The sequence below is a fragment of the Tetrahymena thermophila genome (genome assembly GCF_000189635.1).
Source record: "Tetrahymena thermophila SB210 genomic scaffold scf_8254565, whole genome shotgun sequence".
Lineage (NCBI taxonomy): Eukaryota > Ciliophora > Oligohymenophorea > Hymenostomatida > Tetrahymenidae > Tetrahymena > Tetrahymena thermophila.
In genome coordinates this window covers 256649-271704 of record NW_002476336.1, presented here as the reverse complement: position 1 = coordinate 271704, position 15056 = coordinate 256649, and the positions used below count along the sequence as shown (strand labels likewise).

The following is a 15056-nucleotide window of genomic DNA, read 5'->3' as shown; positions in this document are numbered from 1 at the left end:
TTAATTATATAAATGCATTAGATAGATACAATACTAAAATAATATTCTTCTTTTTTTTACTTTTTTATTACTTTATAATCAATTTTCTCAATTTGATTTTTGTTAAAATATTTTTTTTAATCAAATTTTAAAAATAAAAAAATAAAAAATAACAAAAAATTTTTTTTAAATTATTTCGTTCGGGGATCTAGCTCAAATGGTAGAGCGCTCGTTTAGCATACGAGAGGCACTGGGATCAATGCCCAGGTTCTCCAATTTTTAATTTTTGAATAAAAAGAAATTCTTAATAACACCCATAATAAATTTAAATAGATAGTGTAATAAATTAATAAATGATAATTAGTATTAATAAAAGAGATAGAACTAGTATTTTTCTGAATCAAATTACAAATTAATGAATTAATCATAATTGCAGGAATCTTCATACATGACTCATATTTAAATAATAGGGTTATAAGATTCTGGTGCATAAAAAAAACTTGATACTAAAGCACGGATTCATAATTCAATTTATGACCCCGTCGTCAGTTATTCAAATAATTTTTTAGCTTTAAGAATAAAATAAAAAAGCTCAATTGAGTATCATTTTAATTTTTCTATGCACCTTTTGCCTTAGAGATACTTTTAATTCTATTAACTATTTACCTTCGTTAGATTATTATTTTATTTTTATTTATTTATTAATCAATCAATCAATCATCAAGCATTCTTTTTAAAAGTATGAAATTTACTAGATATTTTTCTTAATTCTTTCAAAAAAAATACTAAAAATTTTTCTTAGCATCAGGTTTATGCCTTGCTTGCTAATATAACATAAAAAGCTACTTTAGTTAAACTAAAACTTTAGAATTCATCATTTAACGTGATAATTCTATTTATCTAGAGTCTAATACTGTTCCTGATGATTTTGAATAGTTCTAATAATAATTAGATAAAATTTTAAATGATGTGTAAAAATAAGGTAGAAAATGTGCATGGTTGAAACTAAACAGCGAAAATTTCAAATATTTAAATTATCTTATAAAGGAAAAAGGATTTAAAATCCATCACGCATTAAAAGGTTATATAATGCTTACTAAGTGGCTAGATTAATCATAAGAGGAATTTTATGTTCCTTATGCAACACATAATGCGGGAAGTGGTGGAGTGGTTATTAATGAAAAAGATGAAGTCCTTCTTGTCAAAGAAAAAAAAGGAATGAGGAATAAATTATGGAGTTTTCCTGGTGGAAGAGTTGATTTAGGTGAAGCTATGCATGAAGCCTCTATCCGAGAAGTAAGGGAAGAAACTGGCCTAGTTTGTGAACCAAAAGATTTATTACTAATTAGAGATTCTACCAAAGGAATTTATAGCAGACCAGATATTTACTTTTTATATATTTTAAAGCCCCTAACAAATAATTTAAATATTTGTAAGGATGAGTTAGCAGATTATAAATGGGTGCCTTTGAAAGATCTGCAAACTTTTCTATAATAACAAGAATTCGTTGTACCTCTTTAACAAATTGCTTTTGAAAAATTATTTTAACTTTATAATGAAGGCTACAAATTTAACGTTGATAAACGTATATAAGAAATCTATTCCTACCACAATAATTCTAATTATAACATATATATTCCAACAAGAGGGTTTTTGTGATATTTTGTGTAATTATTTTATTTGTTAAAATTTTAAATCAGATTTTTATTTTGAGTTTCATATTGCAAAACATAAATGTTAAAATAATTTTTATTTGTTTATTTTTTTACAAAATTAAAAAAATACTCAAATAATATATATAAATAAATAATAGATTTATGTTATTAATTCATTTTTATAAATTTTTAAAAAGATCATGTATGAGAAGAGTGAACTTGTAATAAATTATTTATTGATCTTTCTTTATCTTAGATTTCTGTCATTAGCATCTTATTCTGAGTTTCAAATGCCTATTATATTATTTTTTATATGAAACTTCATTTTATTAAAAAAAAAATTACAACTAACTCAGATTCTTTTTCTTTTATTTTTCTTTCAATAGATTCTGATTGCTTATTGAGCTTTTGGTATTGTTTTAATAAAATTTCTCTCGTTGGGCACTAAGTTTAGTGCTAAATAAATTCTTTATTTGTCATTTCTTTCATACATTCATCAACAGGACATAAAACTAATCTAAAGGGACAGTCTAGATAGTGCTATGAATACTCTTCGACTGTTTTTACTTCTGGACATAATTTATTGATACATTAAATATTTATCAAGCTTAAAATATCATTTAATAGAGGTGGGCTTTGCAAAAGTTAAACGTTTTCGCATTTCCTAGGGCAAGATTGCTCAACAAAATAATCATCTTTTAAACAAGAAAGGCACCACATATTCATACATTTGTTACACATTAGAGGTTATTTAAATATGCAAGTGCAAAGAGGACATACTATTTTTTTAATTAGATTTTTGTCTCCTACTAATCTTTCTTAAGGTATTGGAGGAATATGTAATTCCATTACAAAAGTTTTGATAAATTGTTATAACGTTTAAGAATTAATCAATGGCTAAAAATATATAAATAATTAACATTAAAAAAGGCTTTGGTATAGAAAATTAAAATTTTGTCACAATTTAAAAAAATTTAAAACAAAATATTTAAGTTTTATAAATTTCATTTACTAATTTTTACAAATATTAAAAACTTGGAAAGATTGTTTATCATTAAAATAAATTTCATTTTATCATAAAAAAATAACTAATAATTTAATTATCTGATCATTCACGTAGCTTATAATATTATTAGATTGCTTATTTGAAATCTTCTAATGTTTTTTTAGGGTTGTGTTTGACAGCTACCTCTATATTTTTCTTTAATTCATCAAATCTATTAACAGTGTATTACTTAGCTTTATACTAACTGAAAAGAAAGTAAAATGTAGCAAAGTAAAAATTATTGAACACACTGATTACACTTTTTTCTTTATTTATAAGACTATTTAGTTTTTATTCTCTACAAGCCTATAATACAATATCTGTTACGTTGATTAAGGTGATACTTAGAGGAAAGTTATGAATAGGATCGTGAGAGTATTTTAGTACATCAATTATATAATCTTTATAGTGAGAGACAAAAGCTAGAATCTATAGTAATCCAAGCATACCAGCACCTCTTAGATCTGTACCAGGATTTTTACCCTAGAAACCAATCTACTCCCAATGCGAACCTATCCTTGGGCAGTTATAATTATTTGTTAGATTGCAAAAGATAGAGTAAAGTATTTAAAAGTGAAGTGGCTGCTCATCATCAAATTACAATTTTGCCAGTGCAAATATCTAATCTCTTTCATTTAAAAGCTCTACAGAACTTATATTAGGATTAATAACTCCACAAAAACTATTTAAAAATTCGAAAACTGAAAAAGACTTCTTATCTTAAGTGCTTGTAACTATTTATTTTTTATATTCAGATAAATTTTATTTTTTGAAATCAGACCAGGCATCAATGAAATTGATAAGCTTATCCTGTTGAGAAATATTTTGTTTGATTTGGACTTAATATTACTTCATGGCTTGCTAATTTATTTAATCCCAATCTACTTCATCTCCATCATCTTATTCTTCATTTTTTATTTCTTATTTAACCTCTTCTTCAATTTATATTACATTATTACTTTAGCCGTTCTTTATTTATTAATCAGAAGTTTGCTGTTTTAGAACTTAAACGTTTTCTTACTCTTTGTTATTGTTAGTAAGTTCCATAAATTTAGCTTTGTCTTGCAATCTATTGGCTATGGGACCACTTTTGTGCTTAAGTATTTACTATTATTGTAATTTTTTATTTATTAAATCTTATTTCTATTTTAGCATTTCTTACTCTTCCTTTTTCTTCTACTGCTAAACCTCCTAAGATATTATATTGTTTACGTTTTAGTTATTGCCTTATTCTTGATTTTCCCAGTTTTATTCATCTTCCTCATCTTCAGCAATTATATTATTCAAATTTATTTTCTCCTGGTTTGGTTACTATCCTTTCTGTTTAGTGTTGTTTTTATTATTATCTACTATATCATCAAAGTTAAAATCTTCATCATCGTTATTTGATTTCTAGGCATCGTCTTCATCATCATCGTCGTCGAAGCCATCGTCTTTTTTCTTTTTATTTACATTTGCAGTCTTTTCAATCCATTCTCCTATCTCCCCTAACTCCTCTTCGTCATTTATAATATTTTTTATTTTATTTGATTTGTCAAATTTGAAGTCATTATTAGTGAGCTTAGCTACATTTTAATTATCTTTATCTTCTTTCTGCTTTTTTTAATCTTAAAATTATTTCTTTTTCTTTTCTTGAGCTTGTCTATTTAGCGAAAATTGTTTGTTAGTTGCTTCTACTTTTTATTTTTCTTAACCTTCATATAATTCTTTTAATTTTTCTAAATCATCGTCTTTTTCTAAATATATACCTGCAGGCCTACTAACTACTTATCCATTAGTATTTTAATCAGCAGCTTCTAACTCATTTCTATTTATAAACATCTAATTATCCATTTAATTATTGACATCAATTTTAAATTAATCTTTATTGCCATCATCAAAATCATCTTCTTCAATATTATTTTAAGCATCATTTATATTTGAACTATAATTATTTTATTGATTCTATGTGTTTTTTATATTGTGATTATAATGAGCTTAGTTACCTGTAAAATCATCGTCATCTTCTTCAAATCCTATAACAATATTTTATTAAGTTTACTTATTTTTTTGTTAACTAACTTCTTAATTTGAAAAATCTTTTTAATCATTTTAATCAGGTGCACCAAATACTATAAAATCCTTGGGATCTCTTTTTTGGTTAATAATATCATGTGCCCCTTACTCAAACGCTTTCAAAATATTATCTTCATCGCTATTAATAGCTAATCCATTATCTTAGTTCATTAATCTAAATTTAAAAGTAATGTATTTTTTTAAAGCTCTTCAGTCAAAAATTTACCAAATAAAATATAATAACTTACACAAATTAAATAAAAAAATAAGATTTTGTTAATTTTTTAGAGATTTTAAAAAGAAAATAAATAATTAAAAAAAAATATCAATAAATTGAATCTAAAAATTTTAAAAATATTAACAATAAAACCTTTAAAATATTATCAAATTTAAATGTATTTTATGCCAACCAATAATTAAATTAAATTTAAAAAAATTGTTTAAGTTTTTTAGAAAATTTATTGAAATTATTAATTTATTATTTTTTAAATAGTTAAAATTTATAATTTTTACAATCATAAACCATTACTAAAATTAGAAGATTTGATTTAAAATAAACCTTTTAATATTTTTGAAAAAAAAAAAGAAATTTTAGTTCAGTTAAGATTAAATTAAGAAAAATGAGTTATTTAAATTATGAACCTGATATTTTAGAAAGGATTGATGTTTTAGCCAAAAATTAGGATTCTAGAAAAAAAATATTTGATGAAATTAGTCAAATACTTTCAGATCGCGCAAAGTTAGAAGAGTTTTACGCGAGAAGTTTAGAGAGATTATGCGAAGGATTATCAAAAATCAAAGTGAATAATAACGAAAGTCTAAAATAGATTATATAGGTAATTTAGACTCTGTTTTCAAGCCAAGCAGAGCAGAGTCAAACATTTGGTTCTTCAATCAGTAACGATATAATACCAAATATGAAAGATATTTTCAAAGACGATGTTTATTCTTTGAAAAATATGCAAAAAATAGGAGAGAGACATGAAAAAGAATTAATTAAATAAGTTTAAGGATTTGATAAAATGAGAAAGCAATATATTTAAATGAGTTAAGTAGTGGAAAAAAAATTAAAAGATCAATAGCAGTTTGAATAGCAACTAGAGCAACATATTAAGGTGCATCAAAAGACATAAGACATAAATATCATTAATTAGCTTAAAAAAAGAAAGCAAGATCTTTAAAATGAATAGAAGGTACTTGAATGCATGAATAGATAAAAGATAAATTCTGAGTAAGAAATGCAAAATTATATTCAAAAGTATAATTAATATATTGACGAGTATTTCCTAGATGTTGCTCGCATCGAAGATTAAATCTAAAATGAAGAAATATAAAAACGAGACTAAATGAAGGATTGTATAATGAAGTATTTGGTATTCAAGATATCTCTTGTTAGAAATATTTAATATGATGTAGACCGTATTACTACTAAACTTGAAGAGATTGATACAAAATAAAATATCAAATAGTATGTCAATGATTTACTTAGTTAATATAGAGATTATAAAAATAATGGATAAATAAAGCCTTTACTCTGCAAGCTAAATTTCGATAATTACAAGTAGTTTATTGACATGAAAATGGCTCACACCCAACAAGCAGCTAGGCAGTAAAATGCAAATCCTCATTAAAACAATCATTAACATAACCATCATCATCAGCACAATTTAAATCAAAATAATGCTGGACAAGCAAATGCACAGATTCAAATGCAAGAATAAAAAGCCAGACCAAAAATTTTTACTTAGTAAAATCTATCTTCTATCCCTCCTCTACCTTAACCAGTTAATAACAGTAATAATATTATTCCTAATGAATAACTAGACGCATAGCAAAAATAAAAAAGACCTCATTCGAAAATATTTTAAGTTTCAAATATGGTAGTTAGAAAAGTTTCTAACGAAATTAGTGATAATAATTCTTAGCTGCAAAAAGCTAACGATATATAATAATAGCAAGCTCTGAAACAAGAAGAAGTTATTTAATAGAATTAGCAAATAGCATTAAAAGAAAAATAGGGATCAGTCCAACAAGAGTAATAGTAAGATGGTAGATTAATACTAGTCAAAACAAGTTCACAGCATATCAAATAACCAACAGAATATAAATATATTGATATTATGAATATGATGAAATAAAAATAATTGTCAAAATAGAAAGAATTAAAAGGCGATTTGGGTAATAAAGATGAAACTCATAAAGCACAAGAAGTTTTAGAGATAGAAACTGAAGATTTATTTGAGTATATTCTTCTAAAAATATGGAACAATAATGAACTTCAAAGCTATGATGTAGATTAATTAAGATCTATTCTAGAAAGAGATAGCAGTAGTAGAATGTCCTTTTCTAACTATTTTTGCAATTTCTTTGGCAGTCTAATTTCTGATTATACTAAAAAATTAATAGCTGAAGAGAAAGATATTGTAAATAGACTTTTATTAGAAAGAGGTAAAGTAGATATTTGCATCGAAATAAGCTCTGATACATACACTTATCTCATGAGGATTCTTTATTGTGTATTAGATATTTTGAATTCTTGCAATGATCTCCATTTCATTTCAGATATTTACCGTACTTCAAAATCTATTTTTAAAGTTATCCGTCCTCCTGATGAAGACATTAAATCTTTTGAAAGGATATTCTTAAATTAAGGGTTGAGTGGGCATTAGCTATTTTAAAATCAAAACCACTGGTAGAACAAGCTTAAATTAATAGTAGAATAACTTGAAAATCTCTATGAATAAAGAGTGAGAAACTAAGGCGGTGTTTCAGATACTGAAGAGATTAAAGCAAAAAAAAGTGTAAGTGATGAAAAGAATATAAATAGTAGTATGAATGAACTTAATGATGAGGGATAATATCTTTATTCAAAGCTTCTTATAAGCATTAGAGATTTATTCGAATTTGAAATACCTAAGGAAAAAATAGCACAAATAGTGCAAAATTTAGTAGAAGAAGCTATCTTAACTTAAGACGTAGCAAAATATTTGATCATTTATATAAACTAATATGAAAAAAAGGAAATAGCTGTAATGCAATCTGAAGAATTGGCTTTTGAAGATTTGCAGTTCAATTAAAATTAAAAAATCAGTAACTTATAATAACAAGATGACATTTAAGACTTTTAACCTTCTTCTAATTCTTCAAGTGAAGAAAATAGCTTTGAGTAACAAGAAATAAAAGAAAAATAAATTAGTGAATAAATTAATAATGATGATATCTAAGAACAAATTTAAAATGAGTAAACCTAAAAAGAAATAGGCTAAGAAGATGGAAAAAATATAAATTAAAAATAAGAAAAAGAAGAATTTGATGACGAAGAAGATACTATTAAAGACCTAGAAAATAAATATGCTGAAGGATTACAATGAAAATAATTAACTTTATGTCTTTAAATATAATATTTTATATATTAATTTGCATCAACTTTTAATTAATATTTTAATTTCGATAGTGAATCTTATTCTATATACAAGTTTAAAGAAAATATTTTTAGATATTATTTAATTATTTTTTATTATATTTTTAATTAATTAATAAATCAATCTTTAAAGTATGCAGCATATGAAATTTTATATGATGCCTTATATTCCTCGTTAATTTCTTTAAATTTTAGTAATTTGCCTGATTTTGGTGGAATTTTGATATTTACAATTTGAGTAAAATCTAAATTATCTTCTGATTTCAAGTTTGTTAAGGCTAACTTTAATTGCTCATAGTAGGTATGCTGAGTGTCGTTTTAATAATAAAAAGCTAAACCATCACCATGGAACATGCTATAAAAATAAACCTAAGTTTCAACTCCTTTTATTTTTCGAGCCTTTTTGTTACTTTGGCTTTCAATTATTCTCTCTATCAAGTCCTCTTTTGAGAGTATAAATCTATTTGTGAATTTGAAATGATATTGGTAATTTCCTTCTCCTTCAGGCAAGATTTTATATTTAACAACTTTTTGTGTTTGGGGTTTTAACTCAACTTCGAAAGAATAAGAGTCTTTATAAGGAGGACATATTTCTAAGTGTTCTAATTTTGACATTGTTAAGTGTTCTTGAAAAGTAGTTGTAGTGCTTTAGTTTACATAAACGTAATAAAAGTAGCCGAATGAAGAGTTTGTGTATCTAAATATTTAGCTATCATTTTTATAGACATACTCTTCTCCGCTTTTTTTTGGTGGAATTTTTGCAAGACAATCATCAATAAAGCTAAGTTCATCTGTATATTATATATTTTTGTCATCAAAATAAATCTCTTTTTCAGTATAACTTGAAATAGCCAACTCTCTTGTTAAAGATTACTCCCAATTTACTTACACTATTGCAAAGTATTCCCCCTTATTTTAGAGATTAACTTTAATAAAACCATTTCTTGCATATGAAGTGACCTATCCTACATATGAAATAATGTTATTTGGAGTTCCTCTAAATATAATCATTCTAACTTATGAGTAATCGTAATTATCATCAATATTTTTAAAGTTCTTTTAGTCCTTTTAGTGATACTGAATATATCCATTATTTGAGTTTCTTACTGATTTAAAATTTATCACAGCATAATTTCTTTGATTCATAAAATCTATCTAGAAAAAATAATAAATTAATGAGAATTAGCAAAATAGTTTGTATTTAATTTTACTTTTATAGCATTGTACAGGTTATGAACATAGACATAATTACAAGAGATACTTGAATATTTTAAACAAAAATCTTCAATAGACATCCAAAATAATCCATCGTTTTTATTGCTTAAATTACATTCCTTTTGTTTATAAATATTAACAAACATTATTTCTAATAGTAATTTTAATAATTATTTTACTTTTTTCAATTCAGGAGTCCATTTATCTGACTTATCACTCCAAGCTCCTTACCATTCACCCTTTCCCCAAGGGTTTCTTAGTTACAAAATTCTTTCTTACCCATCTCTCGACATAACAACTTTAGCATCTAAAACAGCATATGCATGTCCAGATATAATTCCTGTATTATCCTTCACTTCTATACCACCCTTAGGGTCAGAATTAGAACCTGCATTAAGTATATATTTAACTTTTGTATTCACCTTTTCATCTTCTACTTTTGAAAAAATAAAATTCCATGTTTCCTCTACATTTTTTGTGAAAATCCATTCAAATGGAGACCCAGTTAAATCACTCACTGCCAACTCAGGTAAGCCTGCTGAAATGTTGTGATAAGATTTGAATAAATTAGCATATGCTTTTTCTAAAATCATAACCCAAATTTCATTATCATGGGATTTAGAAAATGCTGGTAAATTATTTAAACATGGAAAATAATCATCAATAACAACCTATTTCCAGAAGCCATCATGATTCAACCAAACTATATAATAGCCACGAGGATTATACTCAACAATTTCAAAAAGTCTACTAATCAAATCAGGCTCTTCTGCTAAGGAGCTCAGAGCACTTAAAAAATAACAATCACCAAGTTGTCCCTAGTAGATATCATCTGGTTCTATTTTTCCTTAAAATACTTTAACTTCTGCTTAAGAAATAATTTATTCTATTCTTTTCCAATTTACCTTCTTTGAGATAGGAAATTAATCTGGATTAGCAGTAATAGAATTTATATTTGGTAAAAAATTATGATCCTCATATTTCTAATTTGAAATCAAATAATGAGCTATTTGTTTATATTAAATAAATTGATAAATTATTCTATTTTATTAATAAATATTAATTTCGAACCTTTAATAGAATCTAAATCCATTTTTATATTATTAAGAAATAGTGTTTATTTAATTTAGATTGTGCTAATTTTCACTTCTCCCTCCTCAGTTGTACTGCTATCAACTTAAATTACATTCTATTAATTCATATTTTAATCATCATTTTGTACAAACGAACTTAGGTAAAAGTTAATTGCATCGTTTCTTGAGTTTATCTAAATTATAAATTAATTTATTTTAAAATATTAAGTCGTCAAATAAAACTTTTTCAAATATTTTTTAAATTTTTTATATATCTCCATTAGCTTAGTGTATAAGAAGAAAAATTCTCACTAAATTCAATTGATTTTTTATAAAATTAATTAAAAATACTATTATATCTTGCTCATCACCAGATGCAATATTATGGATATTCTACTCCTCATTAGGTTATAATGTATTTGTAACAAAAGCATCCTTTTTTGAATATTATTTTTTTATTTTAAGTATAAAATGATGCTTAAATTTAAATTTAACTTTTGCTATTTCTGATTGTGTACAACAAACGTTTCCCATATTTGTCTAGTTATTTACTACTTTATCTTTTTTAGCTATTACAATTGAAATTAACTTATTTATCAATTTATAATTTAATCAAATCAATTTTTTGTGGTTAGGCGAACTTTGAAATATTATTTAGAAATATATAAATATTTTAGTACTTATGATCACATTATTGATATCTTAAAATAAATATAACAAAATAAAAATGCAAAGGAATGATAAATATTTAATTCTACTTCTAAAATACTTTTGTAATATTCAAAATAGTAAAATAACTATTCATTTTTATAAGTTTATTTTTACAAATCAAAAAAAGTAGTTTTTCATCAATAAATTTATTAATCTTTAATATCTCTTAAATAAGTCATTGATTTTAATAATAATTTAATTCAATTAAAACAATTACTAAATAAATTATACATAATTGAATTTGTTAAATATTTGTATTTTAAAATTATTAAAATAGATTCTATTTTTAAGGTTGTAAAGAAAAAATTTAAATTAAAATAAATTTTATCCACTTAAAAATTTAAGGAATTTTATATAACAAAAATAATTTTTTTTTGTAATATTTGATGTTTTAAATTAAAATAGTGTAATAAATAAAAAATATGCACGCGGTGAGATTCGAACTCACGCGGATCGCTCCAACGCAACTTGAGTGCGCCGCCTTAGACCGCTCGGCCACACGTGCTAGATAATATTTATTAGCTAAATGATTAAGATAGAATTTTTAAAACTATTTACATTAGTTTTTAATATTATAAAAAAAAATATGCACGCGGTGAGATTCGAACTCACGCGGATCGCTCCAACGCAACTTGAGTGCGCCGCCTTAGACCGCTCGGCCACACGTGCTAGATAATATAAAATAAATAGTTTAGATATTGATTGTTTATTTTCAAAACTAATAATTTTGAAATATGAGAAATATGATTAAACTTAAAATAATAACTTAGATTTTTAATTTTTTTAGGATGGAGGATGCTAATTTAAATTACTTAAGCATAATAATATACTATCAATTATATAAAATAAAAGAATATTAAAATAAAACTATTGATCATTAAGGGAAATAGCAAGGTAGAAAATAGGAAAAATTTAAAAAACTAAATAGTGATACTTTGTTTTTTAAAAATAGATTGTATCATAGAAAATAATAAAATCCTTTCATAAATAAATAATTAAAATCATATTTTAAAATAAAATTAAATCATATAAAAATTATTTGATTTAAAAGCATTTTGTTATTTGATTCTTTTTATCTCTTAGAAATTCATAATAAAAGCAATTTTTTGATGCTTAAATTAGATTAAATTTTGTTAATATTTTTGCAATTAATTAGCTTAACTTGAAATCCAAATAAAAAAGTGTAAAAAAAATTTGATCACCACAATATATTTAAATTTTTAAAAAAGAGAATAAATTATTAAGTTACTTTTGGGATAGTGCAATTATAAAGATTGGATATGTATACAAGAAAAGATATATAGATTAATTTATTTATTTTTCTATCTATCTTATATATTTTTTACATTTATCGGGAATTTATTATCAATTTTGGATAATTTATTTAAAATTTTCAACCAATTATTTGTTTATAGTAGAAGAGTTGTTTATGTATTGATTTTTAAAGAAAGTTTTTTTGAAAATATTTTTCTAAATTTAATGGTAGTAGATTTGATTATTATTATTTTTTGATGCTCCGCCAATGATCTTGTTCATTTCGCTTTAGTTAGTATTTGTAATATTTTTATTTTGGTTTTCATCTGCGTTGCAGATCATGTACTCTTAATTTACAGATTAGATAGTTGTTTACCTTTGCTCACCTTCTCTTTGCATGTGCAAAAGAGTGCCATATGATTAATTCTATACAAGCACCTATTTCTATCTTACTAATTTATTATTTATATTAGCAGATGAAGAATTATAAATAGAAGACATTTTCATTTTTGATAACTATGAAGAATCTTGTTTAGGAGATTAAAGAAGAGCATCCTACTAATTCTCTACTTTTTTAAAGGACTACTTTTCTAGGTGTTTTGAAAAAGTAGACTCAATTGATTATTCAGGTAATCTATTTAAAATTGATAGAGGTGTACTTGGTAAGGTGGATTCATTGAAATTATAAGGTGTCTGATCTGAATTAGTATAATTTGAAGTAGATCTTATTTAAGTTATTTTATTGATATTTGAATTATTTTAATTAACTTATTTTATCTATTTTAAATCAGGAACTTTATCAAATTACTTATAAGATGTTAAAGGAATCTTAAAATTTAAATTTGTTTATTTACGTGAACATGACAAACTACTATTAGCCTTTGTATTATAGAGTTTTATCATTTAAGAGTTATTCAATTAGTAATAGCAATTGCTATTATTACTATTATTATGTTATGACTCCCTAGGAGGAATATTCATTTAAATATGCGGGAGGATTCTTTGTTTTGTCTTATTTTTAGGAGAGAAGTCTATCAAATTTTAACAAATAAAGGGAGAAGTTGATATGTTTAGAGTTTTAATTTACTAGTTCTATTCTATTTATTGGCTATCGCAATTTACAAAATTATTTAATTGTGGCTACTTTTAACTATTATGATTTTGGAAAGTATTGTCTATCTTATTGCTAATTGAATCTGAATATGTATTTGGAGATTGGTTTATTGATTTTAATAAATTTTTTTACTAGGGAAGTAAAGGCGTTGAAGTACAACTTAAATGAATTGCAGTTTTACTGATTTAGTTATTTGTTTAAATATGAGATATTAAAAATTTTTTTTGAGGAGTTTAATTAAGAGCGTGAGACAGTGTGTCAATTTACTTATGTTATTCATTAAGGTCTCCTATGTCTGTTAGAGATGTGATTTGAAAGTTGTTATTAGTTTGCTTGCTTACAGCTTACTATTAAGATTATTTTTATTTTGTTTCTTTTTAATCGGAATCTATTTCAAAATCCTTAAGAGTGCGTTTGGTTTAAGAGTTAAAAGTATCTTAAGTCTGTTAGGAGGAATCGCATCTGTTTTTAGTTATTAATGTCATTTAATTTGGTTTTCCATTATGAGACTCTCTCAATGTTAAAAAATAAGGCTAGGGAGATATTTCCTTTTAGCTGGATGAGAAAGAAGCCCTATTCGCTGGGGCTTTGATCCCTTCAAATTATTTGATTATAAAGCTTTTCTAAAATGAACTTTTATCTTTGAGTTTCTATATATATTAGGACTTTTATTAAGCTTATTAAATTTTTCTTGTGTTTTTATAATTACCAAAATGTTAAGCAAATTTTTAGTAAGCTTTGTTCTGTTAAAGAGGTTGAAAATAATTGTAGTTATGACATTAAATTTTTAAAACTTTATTTTGAGAAAGAGCTTTCACAATTTTTAAAATATTTACATTAATATCTTAATGTTATTTTTATGTTAAAGTTTTAGTTAAAAACTCTCTTATTTAGCAATATCTCAATTTGTATAAAGTAAAAAACTTCTATTCTTCGTTATTGCAAAATTTAAGATTGTCAAGATCAATTCCATATATGTCAAAATCACTATTATCCCAAATGTTATATTCTTCACTATAGCTGTCACTCTAGCAAGATGATTCTGAGCTTGAATCATCATTTTCATCCCCTTCGTTCTCAGATGAATCATTGTCTGAGCTTGAGTCTGAATCAGAAAGTATGCTCTTCTTTTACTTTTAGGTGTGCTTGGATTTTTTTTCCGATGGCTCCTCCTCAAAGAAAGCCACTTATTCAAAGCGATTAGCGTTTATTTCTTGGCGATGGCGAAGATTTTTAGAAGCACATTAATCTTTATCCTAATTTATCTCTGTAAGGAAGTTAGATTGTCCTTCAGTCATGTTTTTTTTATTCAAATAGTTTTATATTTAAATCTTTATTATAATTTTTTGTTATGAATTTTAATTAATTATATCCAATAGTAAAGTAATCCTTTAGTTTTTATCTCAGGTCTTCATTATTAAAAAATTTTAATTTAGAATAAATCAACCATTTAAAAAGTGTCAAAAATAGAATGAAATTAATGTAAAACATATTTTAAAAGCTCTTTAAAATTTGTGGATATTTTTGAAGACTT

The 15056-nt window shown here is 24.5% G+C and overlaps 6 protein-coding genes across 6 annotated transcripts; 1 reads left to right on the top strand and 5 right to left on the bottom strand. All coding sequences in view use genetic code 6, as the record gives it.

Annotated features, from left to right (window-relative positions):
* Nucleotides 1-752: 752 nt before the first annotated feature.
* Nucleotides 753-1811, bottom strand: TTHERM_000471259 (hypothetical protein; the record flags this gene model as incomplete). Its single annotated transcript, XM_012798707.1, has 2 exons — nucleotides 753-917; nucleotides 1077-1811. 2 exons carry the CDS (start codon nucleotides 1809-1811, stop codon nucleotides 753-755), a joined length of 900 nt encoding a protein of 299 aa, XP_012654161.1.
* Nucleotides 1812-1832: 21 nt separating this feature from the next.
* Nucleotides 1833-2483, bottom strand: TTHERM_00471230 (TRAF-type zinc finger protein; the record flags this gene model as incomplete). The annotated part of the gene is made up of 2 exons (XM_001033011.1): nucleotides 1833-1928; nucleotides 1980-2483. 2 exons carry the CDS (start codon nucleotides 2481-2483, stop codon nucleotides 1833-1835), a joined length of 600 nt encoding a protein of 199 aa, XP_001033011.1.
* Nucleotides 2484-2742: 259 nt separating this feature from the next.
* On the bottom strand, nucleotides 2743-4905 carry TTHERM_00471220 (ELMO/CED-12 family protein; the record flags this gene model as incomplete). Its single annotated transcript, XM_001033010.1, has 1 exon — nucleotides 2743-4905. One exon carries the CDS (start codon nucleotides 4903-4905, stop codon nucleotides 2743-2745), a length of 2163 nt encoding a protein of 720 aa, XP_001033010.1.
* Nucleotides 4906-5354: 449 nt separating this feature from the next.
* On the top strand, nucleotides 5355-8105 carry TTHERM_00471210 (Fes/CIP4-like domain protein; the record flags this gene model as incomplete). The annotated part of the gene is made up of 1 exon (XM_001033009.1): nucleotides 5355-8105. The coding sequence occupies one exon, from the start codon at nucleotides 5355-5357 to the stop codon at nucleotides 8103-8105; it is 2751 nt and encodes a 916-aa protein (XP_001033009.1).
* A 170-nt stretch (nucleotides 8106-8275) lies between these two features.
* Nucleotides 8276-10977, bottom strand: TTHERM_00471200 (calpain family cysteine protease; the record flags this gene model as incomplete). Its single annotated transcript, XM_001033008.1, has 6 exons — nucleotides 8276-9310; nucleotides 9367-9489; nucleotides 9550-10376; nucleotides 10442-10637; nucleotides 10795-10878; nucleotides 10939-10977. The coding sequence occupies 6 exons, from the start codon at nucleotides 10975-10977 to the stop codon at nucleotides 8276-8278; spliced, it is 2304 nt and encodes a 767-aa protein (XP_001033008.1).
* Nucleotides 10978-12519: 1542 nt separating this feature from the next.
* Nucleotides 12520-14880, bottom strand: TTHERM_00471170 (hypothetical protein; the record flags this gene model as incomplete). The annotated part of the gene is made up of 1 exon (XM_001033007.2): nucleotides 12520-14880. Exon 1 carries the CDS (start codon nucleotides 14818-14820, stop codon nucleotides 12520-12522), a length of 2301 nt encoding a protein of 766 aa, XP_001033007.2. The 5' UTR covers nucleotides 14821-14880.
* Between the last annotated feature and the right edge of the window lie 176 nt (nucleotides 14881-15056).